General features: G+C 38.1%; 2 protein-coding genes across 9 annotated transcripts; one reads left to right on the plus strand and one right to left on the minus strand.

The window, feature by feature from the left end:
• Positions 1 to 642: 642 nt before the first annotated feature.
• On the minus strand, positions 643 to 2,282 carry cga (glycoprotein hormones, alpha polypeptide). 2 transcript variants are annotated; one of them, XM_036593194.1, is made up of 4 exons: positions 1,789 to 2,282; positions 1,465 to 1,566; positions 1,114 to 1,301; positions 643 to 1,016 (listed from the first exon to the last, which is right to left on the minus strand). In XM_036593194.1, the coding sequence occupies exons 2-4, from the start codon at positions 1,559 to 1,561 to the stop codon at positions 942 to 944; spliced, it is 360 nt and encodes a 119-aa protein (XP_036449087.1). In that variant the 5' UTR covers positions 1,562 to 1,566; positions 1,789 to 2,282; the 3' UTR covers positions 643 to 941. The 2 variants fall into 2 exon arrangements, with proteins under 2 accessions (XP_036449087.1, XP_036449086.1); XM_036593193.1 differs by having other exon boundaries at positions 1,736 to 2,280.
• A 5,838-nt stretch (positions 2,283 to 8,120) lies between these two features.
• On the plus strand, positions 8,121 to 16,843 carry syncripl (synaptotagmin binding, cytoplasmic RNA interacting protein, like). 7 transcript variants are annotated; one of them, XM_036592570.1, is made up of 13 exons: positions 8,121 to 8,287; positions 9,761 to 9,919; positions 10,549 to 10,667; positions 11,352 to 11,459; positions 11,741 to 11,854; positions 13,038 to 13,214; positions 13,356 to 13,491; positions 13,607 to 13,812; positions 13,940 to 14,089; positions 14,176 to 14,297; positions 14,426 to 14,789; positions 15,022 to 15,048; positions 15,364 to 16,843. In XM_036592570.1, exons 2-13 carry the CDS (start codon positions 9,772 to 9,774, stop codon positions 15,403 to 15,405), a joined length of 1,713 nt encoding a protein of 570 aa, XP_036448463.1. In that variant the 5' UTR covers positions 8,121 to 8,287; positions 9,761 to 9,771; the 3' UTR covers positions 15,406 to 16,843. The 7 variants fall into 7 exon arrangements, with proteins under 7 accessions (XP_036448463.1, XP_036448466.1, XP_036448469.1 ...); XM_036592569.1 differs by having other exon boundaries at positions 8,122 to 8,287; positions 14,405 to 14,789; XM_036592573.1 differs by lacking the exon at positions 15,022 to 15,048.
• Positions 16,844 to 16,931: the final 88 nt, after the last annotated feature.

The following is a 16,931-nucleotide window of genomic DNA, read 5'->3' on the forward strand; positions in this document are numbered from 1 at the left end:
TTACTATAGAATCGGTTCAGTGAACTGAATCGAATTCGCGTGTGTTTTTCTGTGAACTTGGATTCGGCTCATACTGACCTACTGACTCCGTGGCCTTACGAAGGAAGACGATTTCCAAAAAAAACAAAGACGTTTCAGATGTTTCTTTTGTGTTTAGTTATAGCAGAAATTGTCAGTGAATCTCGTTGTGAATAGTTTAATTTGACTGGAGACTGTGTGTCTGCTCAGCCTACTTTGGTCTCTGTAATTAGCATATGATTTCGCAGGGTGAGATTGATGGCCATTTCGGTTGCATTTTTAGGGCATTTCAGAAGCTCCTGTTTAAATGCTAAGCCACAGCCTGTGCTATAGTAAACTATTTTCTTGAATTGTAATGGAACAAGAAATGAAGCTGTGGACAGTTTTCGGACTTTACTAAGGAAAATAATAAGTTAATAAATGATAAGTTAATAATATTTTGTCTTTCCAGTGCCCTAAGCCCATACACAAGATGGCTATGATTGCATTTAGACTACTTATTATGGCTAATGTGGCTAATGTTATTCCCAGAAACAGAAACAGTAAAAGGAAAACAGTGGGATAAATGAAGCACGTAATTAAAAACACAGGGAAATGAGTTTAGCTGGTATAAAACAAACTACGGCTGGTTGCAGCAGAGGCTTTATTTTGAAAATCCATGATTGGAATTAAGACCAGAATTTCCCAACTAAACGTGATCACATATAGTCATCATAGATTTTCCTCTAGTTCTCTAAAACGATGAGAATAACAATTTAACATAGATAACAAATGAAATTTTAAGCACAGAACATTTAGCCTGCACACAAGCAACAATGCCCTTTTGCAATATAACTTACAGTCAAGTGACTTCTTCACAATACTATCCAAGCAAGCATCGACTGCCTTGTCAGCATGTAAGTATGCCTTTGAAGGCTTGATATCTAGGATTTATGATAGTAGCAAGTGCTGCAGTGGCAGTCTGTGTGGTTCACTAGTTTTACATCGTTGACAATGACCTGCGGGAGCAGAAGAAGGAGAATATGAGTGTTTTAGGATATTGTGATATTCCTATAATGCAACTGAATGCACTGTTTTTATTTTAATTAATTTTACCCGTTTGAATTCTTTGGCAACACAGCACGTGGCCTCTGATGTGATATTCTTGGGGACCAGCATAGTCTTCTTGGACCTGAGAGGTGTCGGGTAAGCCCTGGAAAAGCAGCACCCCATGCACTGATACACAGGGGCGCCGGGCTTTGAGAAGATGTTGTTCTCCTTGAGTTTGCACTCCTCACAGCCAACTTTTCAGATCAACAACAGTGAGGTAAAATCAGTTCCTAATGAACACTGCAAATACCAGTTCACAATTGAACCTTGTTTAGCTCTGTTATTATTATTATTATTATTATTATTATTATTATTATTTTATACACATTGTGCTGTAAAGTGAAAGTATGATCTTACAGTTAGTGATGTCATTGTTTAGATAAAGTTGTCCAGTTTGAATTAGAACTGACAGCAAAAGGATGGTTGCCCCAGCGTATTTAATAATCAGAATCATCCTAGCTGTAAAAAGAAATATGAACAGGATAGAACATACAGCTGCTTGAAAACAAAGTTCAGAACAAAGTTTAGAGCATTTCAAATTACATTTCTGATGTATTGTCTATTGCTGATAAAAGTTTACCATTACAAAATCTCAGTATGGCAGAGTTTAGCAATTTAGAAATATTACCTCTGTTCTTCTTCACCTCAGGAGCTTCTGCAATAGAGACCTCATTGACTCACCTCAGGGTTTTATACCATCCTCTTCCTGCCTACGTCTGTCTGTTAGTTGAATAAAACCAAAAAAGTGCTCCCCCCATAGTGTGAGTCTCAGTCCTTCAGCTGATGTTAAGGTCCATTATGTGAATGAAAGGAACTGCATAAGCACTGCGTGGGCAATGTTTGAACATGATAATACATTCCTGACTAATAATACATACCTGACTGTGGACGCTAGGTGTAGATTACATTGTTAGAGAACACATAATCTGGATGTAGACAGTTTTTGAGTTATATGTAGAGTAAGTCTGGGGTGGAAAATACTCAACACATTGACATCCATATCTGAAATAATTAATTTACTTTGTCCTCCATGCTGCACATGGTGTATGTGTTCCCTGACCCTGCCTGAGCCCAACACTGAAGTTTTTTTTCAATTTGTATGGCTAACTTATTAGTAATGTATTTATTAAAAATGTATTTATTAGTAAGATAAATACATTGGTATATTATTATTAATTGCTTTAGAAATATATTTCTCATATTAAATTCAGTCTTTTGGTCACATGGGATATATGATTTTTAACAAAGCAATAACAAAAATGTCATTTTAAATAAAAATATAAAAAAATGAAAAATAAAAACTTAATATAAAACTAAATTTAGTTGATGATCATAAATAAGGTAAAATTATTGAATTATTGTTGTATTTGTACTATTACTGAATTTACTCTATTACATTTTAAAGAGAAACAATTTTTTACTCCTTATGTTTTCATGTCTCAGGGCGGAGATTGAATGAGGGATAATGCTGTGAAATGCGAGGGCCATGAGTGTATCATACTATATATTTAAAGTAAATGTAAAATTTATCCTAGTGTTAAAATAATTACAGTTACATGTTAGAGTTTGTTGAAAAGGGTTAATCCCAGGCAGGCAAGTTGGTCTGAGTGATGTAAGCATGACCAGCTGTAACCAACTGTAACTACTGGTTTTAGCAACATGTAGGGCATTTCTAATTATTATACAGACTCATTAAAATAGCGGAGTAGTACATGCTTATTACACACTTATACACTATTATACGGTTCATGTTATGGTTATTCAAGAGTAGTGGTTGATGAAAGATGCTATAGAGACTGCTATCCATATTACTTGTGTCTTTATTCTTTTTGCCACAACGTAGGCTACTATACTATTGTATCAAATAAGGTGCATGAATAGTTAATTGTGTAAAAAGTTATTCAAGTGGTTCAAATTGAAATGGTTTTTCCCTTATCATTTCTGTAATTAATACTGATATCCACCCTCTACTGTCCCACTCATGGTATTATATACCAAGGATGAATATTTGCTTGACCTGCTATCTCTTGATCTTTCCATTGCCGGTAATCCACTTATCCTTGGTTGTGTAGGAGACCAGTGTCTGTCCTGAGACAGATGAAATTTAATACGCACTGTGGCAGATGGAACACAGTATCTAAGGTTAAAAGATTTATTTGGCTTCTCAGGATTTCATGCAAATTGGCATCCTCAATGTAACATATTTGGAAGTCTTACTTGGTTGACTAATGTTCCTCCAGTAAAAAACACTTTCAAATATTAAAACCTGAACCATTTCAACTCAATGCTAAAACATTTTCTGCATAAGACAAATAAGAAGCCTCATCCAAGCCGTTAAAATGCAGTTTTTCACATGAGAACTACTTCAAAGCCATGCTTGTTGTAAAACCTTTTGTAGAAGAGGGCTCATGGGGAAGTTGATGTAACCTACCCAGATATGGCTGTTCACATACCTGTGGTTAGTGTTGCAGGAGCTGCAATCTGACAGGCAGCTCTAAGTAAGGAAGCCAGAGTGAAGAGTAGGGCTCAGGGACATTTTTGTAAGAATATGTGTGTCTACAGTTTAGATTCAGAGAGTGCAGCCATTGTGATCAGTATCAAGCAGCAGGGGCCTCCAGAACAATGGTAATGAACACTTCTGTCCACATGATGGCAATAATGAGTAAATGCCTGTCATAATATTTGGTGTCTTTATTTCAAAGGGCTTTGAAACAAAGACGCCATGTAGGTCAGGCCTGCATCTGATAGATTTCACTGTATTCCCATGAGATTCAATAAAGTAAATGTTTAGAAGTTTACTTTTTTAAATATAGTTTTTGCTACAATTTAGGTAGACCGTGGGATTCCCTTCGGCATGGTGGTAATGGTTATACTCTACTGCTTCTTAAAATGGAGGGCGGGTCACCATTGTGGCCATGATTTTTAACAAATAAGGGAACACAAAAAGAGTAGCAGACCAGGAATAAACATAATATTAACTAAACAAGCATACATAAATATTAAAACCTTTCTGTGTTACATTTTAGCATAATGAATATAGGCTCTGATTGGAAAAAATGGTAATTATTGAGTGTCAAGGAGGCACCAACTTTTTTTAATTACTTCTGTTTCACGATATTGCATACAGTACATTTGGCAATGGTGCATAGCTGGGAAAACAGCAATGACCATAATCATAATCAAGTGTGCTGTTAGAAAATCATGCCTAAAAAAACAAAAAACACACCAGTAAAACTTATTTTTGAAAATACAAATTTGGGTTTAAATCTAGCTTTACTTTTCTACATATCTGCCCAATAAGGAGGAAGAAACCAGTGAGCATAATGGCAAAACATCATATGATTACTACAGTGAACATACATGGATCTAAAGCATTTCTTTTCTGACCAGAGACCTCCTTTACATCTCCTTTAAATTATATACATTTAGATCTAGCATATCATCATAGCCTGTGCTACTGAAGCCAAGAGAAATGTTATAACTCTTGTTAAATCTGTGAATTTTCTTACAGAAATAGAACGTGAATGTTTTTATTGAAATTAACTTGAAGGGCCTATACATTTTTTTCCACTTTTTTCTTTTACACTGAGGTCCACTCATGAAGTTTGTGTTGTTTTCTATACCAAAAACAGTCATAATTCATGTGTATATGACCATTTCCCAAATTTTTTGTATCACTTAGAATCAAACAGGCTGTTTTTGTTACTGTGTCTTTAAAACTGATATGTGCGAATGAGCTCTTTTGATTGGCTGCCTTGTATAAAAAGCAGTCTGGGCTGAAACACTCCTTAACTTCTTTGTGAATGGGTGGGGCTCAACTGCTGTAGGTGGCGTAAGCAGATATATGAAAATGATTTGGTTTTTTAGCACTTAAATGAATTCAAAACAGGCTTTTTTGCAGCTTAGTTTCCAAGGATGGACTATGTGGACTGTGGAGTGAATGGTACATTTTGAAACTGTAACAATGTTTACATATTGCTGTTTTATACACAAGGACCTTTTTTCCATGACACAGGGCCCTTTATATTCAACAGAACTGTGACATGAACTCCTTCATTTGATGTCATTTTAGTAAATACAAATATCAAGGCAATTGGCATTGGAAGCTATGTAAGCTATTTGATTATGCAGCTTCACCGGGCAAAAGATTCTTTCATATCAAGATTGTTTTATTGTTGTTTAATTATTTAATGTACTTGGGACACATGCAATATATCTTGACACGTGTAATGTGTCACTGTGTTATGTGTGCCTTAGGGCCTGCAACCTTTGCGGCATGCATGATTTGTAAGTGATCTCTGTTGATGTGTTATGTTGCTATTTCTCTCTTTTGACATACAAATGTGACTCACTGAAGAATCATTTCCCCATGGGGACAATAAAGTAACTACTACTATGCCAGAGCTGGGGTGGGACTACATATAAAAGAGCTACTGTGAAAGCAAGGATTAGCCCTAATCTATGAAAAACACCAACCATAACCACTCCCCTAGCTCAGTTTACTAATCTGAAACAGCTAACTAATGATCTTGAGTCTATAATTCAAACGTCTGCCTCCAATTTCAGAGATTGTACTGATCATAGTTAATAGTGCACAAGGCATGAAAAAGAGACTGAAACTTTACAAAATCACTACAACACTGTACAATGATGATTATTTGTTGCATAGCCTGACTAATGTCTCCACATCACACAAAAGCATTAAATAGATAAAGAGATAGATCCACTACATGTCCAACAGTCTGTAGACCTGCTCATCCAACATTGCCTCTGAAATCTAGGGTATTAATAGAGAGTTTGTCCCCCTTTTGCTGAAGTAAGAAAAAAAAGACTAGATGTCGGAATATTGTGGTGAGGATTTGATTGCATTCAGCCACAACAGCATTAGTGAGGTCAGGTAATGATGTTGGATGATCTGGATCTGTGGATTACAAACACCACTCCAACTCATCCCAAAGGTATTGGATGGTGCTTCATCAGTGCTGATGGGCTTTATACACCCGTAGCCAACGCTTGGCCTTGGTCATGGTAACCTTAGGCTCATGTGCGCCATCTCATCTGTTGACCATGCTTTGCTCAGGAGATTACATAAATTGTGCAAAACTGAATACCTGTGTCAGCAGTGGGTGCACCTTAAAGTAGGGGTATTTGTATAATTTTGGGCATATCAGATTTTATATCCAGTTTAACTTTCGTGTCCAGTTATTGTGAGCTGCCCATTTTACAGCTGTATTAATAACTTCAGTTAACTTTGGAGGGAACACCAATTCTTTTAGTAGCTGTGTGTCTATCCTTTAAGACTTAATTCCTGTAATAAATAATAAAACTGAGCTTCAGGAAATAATTTTCATGAATGTACAAAAACTAAGTAGGTTTTGTTGATGCAATCCTGCTCTCTAGTGGTTATGGCAATATTGAGCAGAGAGTGTTCTTGTGTATGCAGGGATGAGCTGTGCTTCTGAAACAAATATCAAATTGTATTTGGTGGTCTCTGGAAACAGAATCTGTGTTGAGTGTTTATTGGCCAGTTTCCGTCAAGCCTAAACCTAGACTAAAAAGAATTTCCAATGGTGATTCATCATTGGCTTTGCAATTTTGTCCAAGACTAGACTTATTCCATATCCATGAAACTGGATTTTACTTGGTCAGTATTGTCCCTCATTGCTCTTTGACAATACTTTGTGCTAATGAGCTGCTTGCTAATAAAGCTGTGATTGTTAAGCGCTAATTTAAATGAAATTCAAGGGTGGGTGGTTTTAATGGAGTATTCGTACATTTGCCAGTTCCACTTTACCTGCTTTCACTCTGTTTTGATGTATTTTTGCCAGCCCTGAGTGAAATCACAGAGATCTCTTGCACACAGTACCTAGAGGGGGAAAAATCACATATTTCAGTATACATAGACAAGCACAAAAAATAAACAAAACTATATAGTCACTTTAGTTGCAGATACGTTTTGATACCTGTTCTGAAGTATCCTGCTCTACAAACTGATCCTATTTTATATAATCATTAAGGGTGTAAGAATTTTCAAGACAGTATAAAAAAAATGTAATGTCCAAAACAGCATATAGAAATTTACAACTGTATTTCCATTGTGCTTCTTGCTTTTCTAGGGTCTCTCATTTGCCAGCTTTTGTGGAAACCACTGATTAACAAATCAGTTTAACATTTAAAAAAATTAAACTGTAATTTAGATTTGTAGGGGCTAAACATGGAGACATACTATGGCGGTTTAGGTTTTTGTATTATTTATAGCTCAGTTTATAAGACATGCTAAAGTTATTTTGTAATTTTTGTGGTTTTGCAATAATTTCCAAAACAAAAAAGTTATATGTTTTCTTGAGACAAGTCAATGTAGCATTTGTAGATGTGGATTTAGATTGTAGATTTAAAGGATCAAGACATTTTTAACACATAAAATATCAAAAATCAAATTGAATATTGACCTGCTGAATATTGAAATGAAAATCGTATAGAACCTAAAAACATTTATTGCTACAGCACTAGTAAGAACACATTTGCACAGAGCCCCTAAAGGGCTGTGGTGAAAAAAAGACTGTTCCCTCGCAATAATGTTGCATTCCCTTGCAAATGGTTTGCGTTCCCTCGCAATAATTTTGCATTCCCTTGCAAATGGTTTGCGTTCCATCGCAATAATTTTGTGTTCCTTGCAGTAATTTTGCATTCCCTCAATGATTTTGCATTCTTCTGCAAATGCAATGGATTTTGCAAGTGAAAGCAAAAACTTTGCAAGGAAATGCAAAATTATTGCAAGCGAAAGCAAAACTGTTGCAAGTGAAGACAAAAACTTTGCGAGGGAGTGCAAAAATATTGCAAGGAAACACAATGTCTTTCCAGTTTTTCATAAAGGCGCTGTAGGGCTCAGTACATTTGAGACATTTGAGCGGGCGGCCTGTAGTAATAGTGTTTTTTTAATGACAGAAATCCCTTGGATGGGTGTGTGAGAAACCCCGTACATCACAGACAGAGAGAGGAAAAAAAAAGAAAAACTGGCGGCGTGATGCTGGCCGCCATTTTGCATCCTCCTAGCTAAGTGTAAGAGTGGAGCCGGACCAACGGCGAGGGATTCGGTCACTTTTTTTTCGTTTTTCCCCCCAACACGTTTCCCTCCGGAGCCATCCGTACATTACAGTTTCAAGTTGTTAACCGGCAGCAGGTACGAGCAACGTCTTCATCTCGAGCAAGAACCTGTTTAGCGTTTAGTGTGGAGTAGTGATGATCTTTTGTTTTCAAACAAAAGTCGGTAGAAACTGGTCGGCGCGTCTCACAGACCGGCTTTTTGAAAATGGACTCCTCTGTGTGGCGGCACGTTGGCCAGCTCACATCGGGCTAATTTTAGCTAGCATTAGCTCACTTAGGCCTAGGTTCAGTTTAATGTACAATATCTAGTTTTAGTGCCTCAGCCAAAATGCGATTCGTTTTGGAAGCGCCGATTTCTCGGCGCGGCTTGCGGGCTAACGCTGCAAGATTAACGTTATTTCCTCGTGAAGTTGTGGCTCGCTAGCTAGCGAGCTAACAACAACCGTACAAAGTTGGAAAAGTGTTATTTTATCCTGTCGCTGCGAGGAGGGCCTACATAAGCACGTATGTTTTAAACTGAGGTGAAATAAGCGTCTTTTGGCGACATGGTTTACGGTGGCTAGCTGTCAGAAAACGGCCGCGCTGCAGCGTTAGCAGCTAACAGCGCTGCTGAAAGTTGAGTGTCCACGTTGCTCTTGTGTCCCGGCCTAGATTAGGCAGGAGAGCCACTGTTAATGTGGCTACGCTCTGGCCACATTGCAAGATGGCAAAAAAAGGGGCAGCGAGGGGGGGCAGAGCCCTGTCATTTTGACACTGAGCTCTTTGTTTGTTAGACGTAGCTACAGAAATTCATCGTCTGAATGAAATAAAGTGGTGCTGACTCGGAGCTCTGAGATGTCCGCCGATACGGTGGTTAAGCTAACCACGTTTTAATCTAGCTAAGCTAACTGATCAAATATTAACAGTGGAGCAGTCAGCTTTCGCCGAAACAACTCGATTGACAGTGCAGACCATTACCGGGTACTAAACGTTGAGTCTGTATTGAAAAGGAGGCGGCTAATGTGGACTCCTATCTTTCAGCTGCTAGGTGCCTCGGACACATGCTCGCCTAGCTAACTAGTGTTGGAGGAGCGGAAATTAGCCTAGCCAAAGAACACGTGTAAAATCTGGCGCTTCTCGGCACCAGAGCCAGTTTAGCAACCCTTTAATTATTTATGCAGAATTTGTGGTGCATCTGTGTTCTCAGTCGGTAATGTGTTCTCAGTCGGTAATGTTTGCGGTATCAGTTAATAGGGAAAAAAGAGGACATTAGTATAAAAAGTTGGAGTGAAAAATCGCCAGACGATGAAATGTGTTCCTTGTGGTATGAATAGCGGTTCTCGTATTATTTAAATCTGACTGTGTTGTACCTGCAGCAGACTGGCCCTGTTTAGGTTTGACTGTTAAGGTTGATACGACTAGACTAGGGATGTGTCTACGAAGTAAACTGGAGCCAGTTTGCATTGATGGCCCAGAATTAGAGACGGAGAGAGAATAAACACAGGGTCAGGCAACAGGTTCCTTGACCTCTGCCCAGTTTGGATTAATTTGGCTCATTGCATCTGCACAGATAACGGAGACATGGCCACAGAGCATATAAATGGAAACGGTACTGAAGAACCAATGGAGACTTCGGCTGCAGTTACCCATTCAGAACACTTCCAGACATTATTAGACGCTGGGTTACCTAGAAAAGTTGCTGTCAAACTAGATGAAATTTACGTAGCAGGTAAGGCCCGTTGAACATTCAGCATATTCTCACCCATTTCAGATTTCATTATAATTGCATGTGCTTTTAAATACAATTGTGGGAATTGGAACATTAAAGCAACTTTTTGTGGTTTCCTTCCAAAATGGGTACTGCAGTCACAAAGTGCTTTAAAAAACTTGCATAAAAGAAAATTGGCTATTCTGAATATTATCTTTTCCTGTGCCTCCCATAGAGATTTGGAGGAGACAGGGTGTCTTGGGTGGCAGTTTCACAGAATTTCATGTTTAGGCCCTTTAAGCTGAGTTTAAGCAGTCCTGAGGAGTCTCCTCATACAGTATCAGGGCAAGTGTGTTGCAAGATGGACATATGCAGGAACAATAGAGCAGGTGGTGGTGGTTAAGACAGGTGATGGGTCCTCATAAGTCACTGGACTAGCTTGATATGGTGAAGGGTTCTAAATGACTGTGTCAAATTACACCATCACATCTGTTGTGTTTAGTTCTGGATATCTCTATTCTGACACCAGTTACCTGAAAAGCATATGATATTACTTTGTGTAGGATGTTTATTAATGCAAGTTGAAAAACGAATGAGCTGGTGATTGGTCACCATCGTATCATTCTTTTATGTTTGCATCTCTCAATTAGGTCTGGTCTCACACAGTGATCTTGATGATCGGGCAATTGAAGCTCTAAAGGAATTCAACGAAGAAGGTGCTCTTCAAGTCCTCCTGCAGTTTAAAGACAGTGACCTTTCACATGTTCAGGTATGTATTGGGGAAAATTAGACATTAAAGTGGTTATGTTCACTACATACATGAATTTAAATGTGCTCTTTTAATGAGTGAAGTTGTTCAAATAAATGCCAGAATGCTTCTTCTGAAGCATGCATATGTAATATGCACACTTCAGATGACGTGCTCCTATTCATATTTTTCAAAATCAGTTTTTCTGGAACATGTTGCATATTTTCATAGTATTTCTTCTCATTCGACCAAAAGGGATATCTATGGCAGTGAGGCTGTACTGAAGTGCTGGTGTGTGGATCATGAAGTTAATAAGAATGCCTTTATTGTTTCTATAATCAGTCCTGCAAATACAGTACTTTCACAGGAGTGCATGTTGGACAGTTCATGGATCTAATTCAGTAGGCCCCATGTTCATTAAGAGTTTGCTTACAGACAATCTTTATTTTTGTGCTAATTTACCAATTGAATATGGGTTATGGACTGCTTTGAAAAATCATAGCACCCAAATTTGCCTGCATTTGATTAGCTCAGATAATTGCCTGACTAGAACTTCACTTGACATACATGGGACGTATGTGCAGTTGTTTGGTTGTAGTAAAAAATAGTTTTAATTTGAAAGCTGTCTATTTTGATATTATCTTCTCATGTGTGTGAATGCATATTCATCACTGTTTATTTCCTGTTCCTTAATTTTGCCAATAGAACAAAAGTGCCTTTCTTTGTGGAGTCATGAAGACATACAGGCAGAGGGAGAAGCAGGGGACCAAAGTGTCAGATTCTACTAAAGGACCAGATGAGGCAAAAATCAAAGTAAGTTTGGTTGTAGGTTGCCTGATACTTTTATCTACTGTTGCTCTTAAATGGTTTCTTTGGAGATATTGATATTGTGAAGCGTTAGGGGGGAAAATAATTAGATCACCACACTTAATTCACGAAGTCTCTTAAATAAAGTAGAATACTAAAGTTTGCAGTGCTGTGGCCATCCAGGATTAAAGGCTGGGTCCTTTAAATATCATAAGTCTGTAGGGTAAATATGTGAGTAAGTTGTTTTTATTTTTTTTTTATTTACTGTCGGTTTCCTGTTTTGCCAGGCTTTGCTTGAGAGAACTGGATACACACTTGATGTGACAACAGGTCAGAGAAAGTATGGTGGCCCTCCTCCAGAGTCAACCCACTCAGGTGCACAGCCCTCAGTTGGCACAGAGGTAAGATCTGTGACACCCTTAGCTGTTACGTCCAATTGACAAACCTGGTACTATACTGGAATAACTGATGTTATGTTGTTAATATACGATCTGAAATCTAGTGTGTGTCCTGACAAGTCAATATCTATACAGCTGTATAGTTTTTCTGAAAAACATGAGTAATGCATCACAGTTTTTGCAATACAGTACAGCCACTTCATCATGATGCTCAAAGCCTCATGATTTTGTGTTAGTTACACATGACATGGTAGAAACAATCTTGTAGTCAGAAAGAGAATTACACGCTGTGGCTAAAAGTAAAAATGTTAGTGATGGTGATACTGAAACTATGGCACATTAACAGTGAAAAGGTGACTGAGGGTAGCCAGAATGTATAGTCCTTCATGTGACAAACTTCAGTAGCACGATAGCCAGTTGTTTAGGGGATTTTGCAGACAGTACGATTGTCCAACTTGTGTTGTCAGTACTACATAAGCAGCATGTCGTTACTAACGTCTTACAATACTTTTATATATTGTTCTGTATTCATGGCATATTGATCAGCCTGTGTTTTTATCAATCAATAGTTTGGATTAAAAAAAAATAATAATAATAATGTTTGGGTTGAAAATGTCAATCGAGTGCAAGTTTTTGCAGTCCAATTTTTTTTACAGAGTAGTAGTTAAAATTGAATATCTTTGACTACGAAGACTAAGTTCTGTACCTGTTCTGTGTACATTAACTACTTTGGTGCTACGGCATATGCAGCTGGTCAGGATTGGATCATTATGCCGTAACAAACTTGGCTGCAGCAATTTTATGTCTCAGTTGTAATCCCACAGACCCATATAATTGCATTTGTCAACGTTACGCAGTTTGCACAGATTACATGAAGGTTATACAAGCTGTCTAAAAGCCCAGGGAAAGGTAAACATAGTCCATAGTTGTGATTTAATTAATTGTCATTACTTAAAAAGAATGACAGAATGCTGGTATAAAATGAAACTGTGCTTTGCCATTTGTTGTAGGCTTGTGCATATGTGGAAGTGAGCAGAATGTGTAGGATGATGTGAAGATAATAGAAAGCAACTAGAAGATTGTGTAATAGATTAAATATATTGTTAACATAAATTTTATTGTGGCATCCCAATGCAGTGAATAGGTTATCTGGTTATCTTGGTAATGGTTGTTATCTTTTACTTAGATTTTTGTGGGAAAAATCCCAAGAGATCTCTTCGAGGATGAGCTGGTCCCCCTGTTTGAAAAAGCAGGACCCATATGGGACTTGCGTCTGATGATGGACCCCCTTAGTGGCCTGAACAGGGGTTATGCCTTTGTCACTTTTTGCACTAAAGAGGCTGCCCAGAAGGCAGTTAAATTGGTAAGGGATAGTACCATTATTTCTGTCTTCAATTATCTCCCTTAAATATTTTACTTCAGAAAAGAAAAAAGTTGACTTGAGGTTGTGATTAATGATGTAGTATATTAATATATTTGTATAATTTTTTGGTATGTTCTTTAGTGTAACAACAATGAAATACGCCCTGGCAAACACATTGGCGTGTGCATCTCTGTCGCCAATAATAGACTGTTTGTGGGATCCATCCCCAAGAGCAAAACCAAGGAGCAGATAGTGGAGGAATTTGCCAAAGTTACAGGTAAGTAAGGGATGAATAATGAGTCTTTCTTTGGGAACCATTTAAGATGGTTTTAATATTGAGACTACTTCAGGAAAATTTAGCTGCCAATTCAATCCTCTCTGCTTTCTTTCAGAGGGGCTGAATGATGTAATTTTATATCATCAGCCTGATGACAAGAAGAAAAATAGAGGCTTCTGCTTTTTGGAGTATGAGGATCACAAAACAGCAGCACAAGCGCGACGTAGGTTGATGAGTGGCAAGGTGAAGGTGTGGGGAAATGTAGTGACTGTGGAATGGGCTGACCCCATTGAGGACCCTGACCCGGAGGTCATGGCGAAGGTAAACAAGCAAGCAGGCTGAAGGATTCATAACTAATAGTTTATTAATATTATTCTATTTTTTGAATTTCATGTGTCTGTTATTTTAATGTGAATGTTGTGCTTTGGTTTTGTCCTGTCTGTTTCAGGTTAAAGTTCTTTTTGTAAGAAACCTTGCAAGCACTGTATCAGAAGAGCTCTTAGAAAAGACATTCATCCAATTTGGCAAGCTGGAGAGGGTCAAGAAGCTAAAAGATTATGCCTTTATTCACTTTGAGGAACGAGATGGTGCTGTTAAGGTAACTTTATTTTTGCTGTTGCATTGCTTGTGTTTGTGCTGTACGCGGTCGTGCTCTGAATTGTTTCACCTTGTATTTCTCAATAGGCCTTAGCTGAAATGAATGGGAAAGATTTGGAAGGTGAGCAAATCGAAATAGTCTTTGCAAAACCACCTGATCAGAAGAGGAAGGAGCGGAAGGCTCAGAGACAAGCAGCTAAAACGCAAATGTAAGATCACCTTAGTTAATTGAGATACAGCAATAAAGATAGTCTTTTTTCAAATGCATTGTTCATTCTGTTGCTGTTTAAATTAAATTGCTTGTGTTTTCAACAAGGCATTTCTGGGACTCCTCCAGGTATGATGATTATTATTACTATGGCCCACCACACATGCTTCCTCCAACAAGAGCAAGAGGAAGAGGAGGCAGGGGAGGCTTTTCATATCCCCACGACTACTACGGCTACAAGAATTACTATGATTACTATGGCTATGACTATCACAACTACCGAGGGGGCTATGAAGACCCGTACTATGGCTATGAAGACTTCCAAGCCCAAGGCAGAGGAAGAGGCGGTCGAGGAGCCCGTGGGTCTGCGCTCTCCCGGGGGCGTGGAACAGCCACGGCTAGAGGAAGAGTCAGTTTCTCCCAGCGTGGAGGCCCAGGATCCAGCAGAGGTGCCCGCGGGTCCAGAGGAGGAGCTCAGCAGAGAGGCCGTGTGGTATGTGATGTGTGGGGGGAACATGTTTGGTGAAGTAGCAGGAGGTTTTAAAACAGATGGCCATATTTTTTTTGTGCTTATGTCTGTGCTTAGTCTTTGAAGAGCACGTTTTGCCATTAGCTTTGTCTTTGCTTTCGGCCTTTTCTTTGTGCTTTAATTTCACTCAAAGTGATATTGATCAAAATACATTTTTTGACTATTTCCCCCTTTTCAAATTGCTAACACATACAAGGCACCTTGTGGAAGAAATGGACCAAAGGTTTGCATGTTTTTCTTTTTATCTGTCTATTCATCTGAGTCAGTGTTCTGTTTGCTTTGAATATATAGTGCATAGCAAAAATTTGGAGGATCCTGAAAGATTTAAGTACTTGTTTACTTTTTCTAGTATAACGTTTCAGTATATTACTGCTTAATTTTTGGGGCCTCAATGAAAACTTTGTGACCTTAAATATGAATAATTTGATAAAACGCATAATCCAGAATGTGCTTATACTAAGCAGTTATGGTGTAGTAAATGTTCATTGTTAATATTTTCTTAGTTTTCTTTGATTTAAAGACCTTTTTCTTCTTCCAGCAGGGAAAGGGGGTCGAGGCTGGTCCTGACCAGTTACAGTGAAGACTGACTTGCTACATGGGGTTACACCAGAAGCTGCCAATGGATATGATGGTAAGGTCGAGGCAATGGTCCAATGATATTCCAGCCTTACGGAAGCATATTTCCCATACTGCCACCCCTGAACCCAATGGAAATTCTGTACCTTGGACTGTCTGCATTCATATTAAAAAAAAAAAAGTCTTGTATTCAAAATGTCACATGCTACTCCCTGTAAACGTGTTCCAAAATTACAAATTGCACCAGTTGAAATCATTTGTGAGGTTCAGACTTCCTAAAGGATACTAAAACATTTTTTCTTATTTTTCCTTTTTTTATTTTATTTTTTTTTTGCACTTTTTATGTTTGAGTTTGAAGTGGCTCAAAAGAGCTTGATGCTAATGTATATTTTTGTGCTAATTGTAATTTTATTGTCGGAATATCCATGTTTATCTAAATTTTTTGATTTGGATGAGGAGGACATAACATCTGCAGGTTTTTGGTGTAACCACCTTGCATGGATAAGTCAGGCATTCCAGGAAAGTGGTTCTTTTCAGAACTTGTCTTTAAAGGGTTGGTTAACTACCTCAGTACAGAGGATTGAACTACCCTGCCTGTACTGTAAATAGGGAAACTTATATTGATGAAAGCAGGGCTTGTTTCCTATGAAATATGCATTAGAGCAGCTGCTCAAAAGATGTACTTAATGTAATATAGTCATTTTGCTGCTGCTCTGACACTGCGAACAGTCAAACTGGGCATGCAAAATAATCTCATATGATGAGCCTGAACAAGCCCTGCTTTTATCTTATTTTGAACTGAATTAGCTGCCTTGCTTCTTCAGATTATGTAGTTACTGGTTGTATGATTGTATGATAGTTTTGGAATAAAATGTTACTTTTGTAAAGGCTTGAACATCACAAAGGCATCAACTGCTTTTGGTAAGCCCTGCAGTGTCCCTTTTTTCTTTAAGTGGAAAACCATTTTTGGATAACTAGCTCTGTAAAGACCATAGAATTATGCCCTGTACCGTCATACCTTTTTATTTTAAGATTTGTTTTAATCATGATTCATGAAATTGAATGATCATGTTTCAACTCTGGGCCAGCCATGTTTCTGTAAAGACAGAAGATAATCTAGGCTGCACTGTGCACCCTGTGTACAAGGGCCTGTGGCTGTGTTCACTGTGAAGGGACAGGATCATTCAGTGGAAAAAGGGATGCTGCAGCTTTGGTTTATATTCCATATATAGCAAACAGCTGACTGAACCATTCAACCGGTTTTGTACACAGTTAACTCCCTCTTGATGAAGCTGTATCATTACAACCTTTTGACAAGATGTTAGCAGTTTTAAACTATTGTTGGTGGCCAACAACGTTTTTGCATTCCTGCAAATAAATTGTTTTATACTGTAAAATGAGGTGAGTGTAACTTATTTTTGTAATAAAGTTTTTGATTTCTATCTGTGTCCTAAAACTGTTTACTGTAATAGCTGTGAAGGGGGTTACCTTCCTGTCCTCATGTGAGATAATGTTATCTGGCATTAGTGT

Source organism: Colossoma macropomum, unplaced genomic scaffold, assembly GCF_904425465.1.
Source record: "Colossoma macropomum unplaced genomic scaffold, Colossoma_macropomum, whole genome shotgun sequence".
In the NCBI taxonomy this organism is placed as follows: Eukaryota; Metazoa; Chordata; class Actinopteri; order Characiformes; family Serrasalmidae; genus Colossoma; species Colossoma macropomum.

What these genes read in the sequence shown, in the direction of transcription:
- syncripl (XM_036592569.1), top strand. Translation starts at nt 9,772, where the DNA reads ATGGCCACAGAGCATATAAATGGAAACGGTACTGAAGAACCAATGGAG. An exon ending in CCCAGAAGGCAGTTAAATTG is followed by an intron (nt 13,215 to 13,355) that starts GTAAGGGATAGT and finishes TATGTTCTTTAG; the next exon opens with TGTAACAACAATGAAATACG. An exon ending in GGAATTTGCCAAAGTTACAG is followed by an intron (nt 13,492 to 13,606) that starts GTAAGTAAGGGA and finishes GCTTTCTTTCAG; the next exon opens with AGGGGCTGAATGATGTAATT.
- cga (XM_036593194.1), bottom strand. Translation starts at nt 1,561, where the DNA reads ATGATTCTGATTATTAAATACGCTGGGGCAACCATCCTTTTGCTGTCA. An exon ending in AAACAATGACATCACTAACT is followed by an intron (nt 1,302 to 1,464) that starts GTAAGATCATAC and finishes TGATCTGAAAAG; the next exon opens with TTGGCTGTGAGGAGTGCAAA. An exon ending in TTGCCAAAGAATTCAAACGG is followed by an intron (nt 1,017 to 1,113) that starts GTAAAATTAATT and finishes CTGCTCCCGCAG; the next exon opens with GTCATTGTCAACGATGTAAA.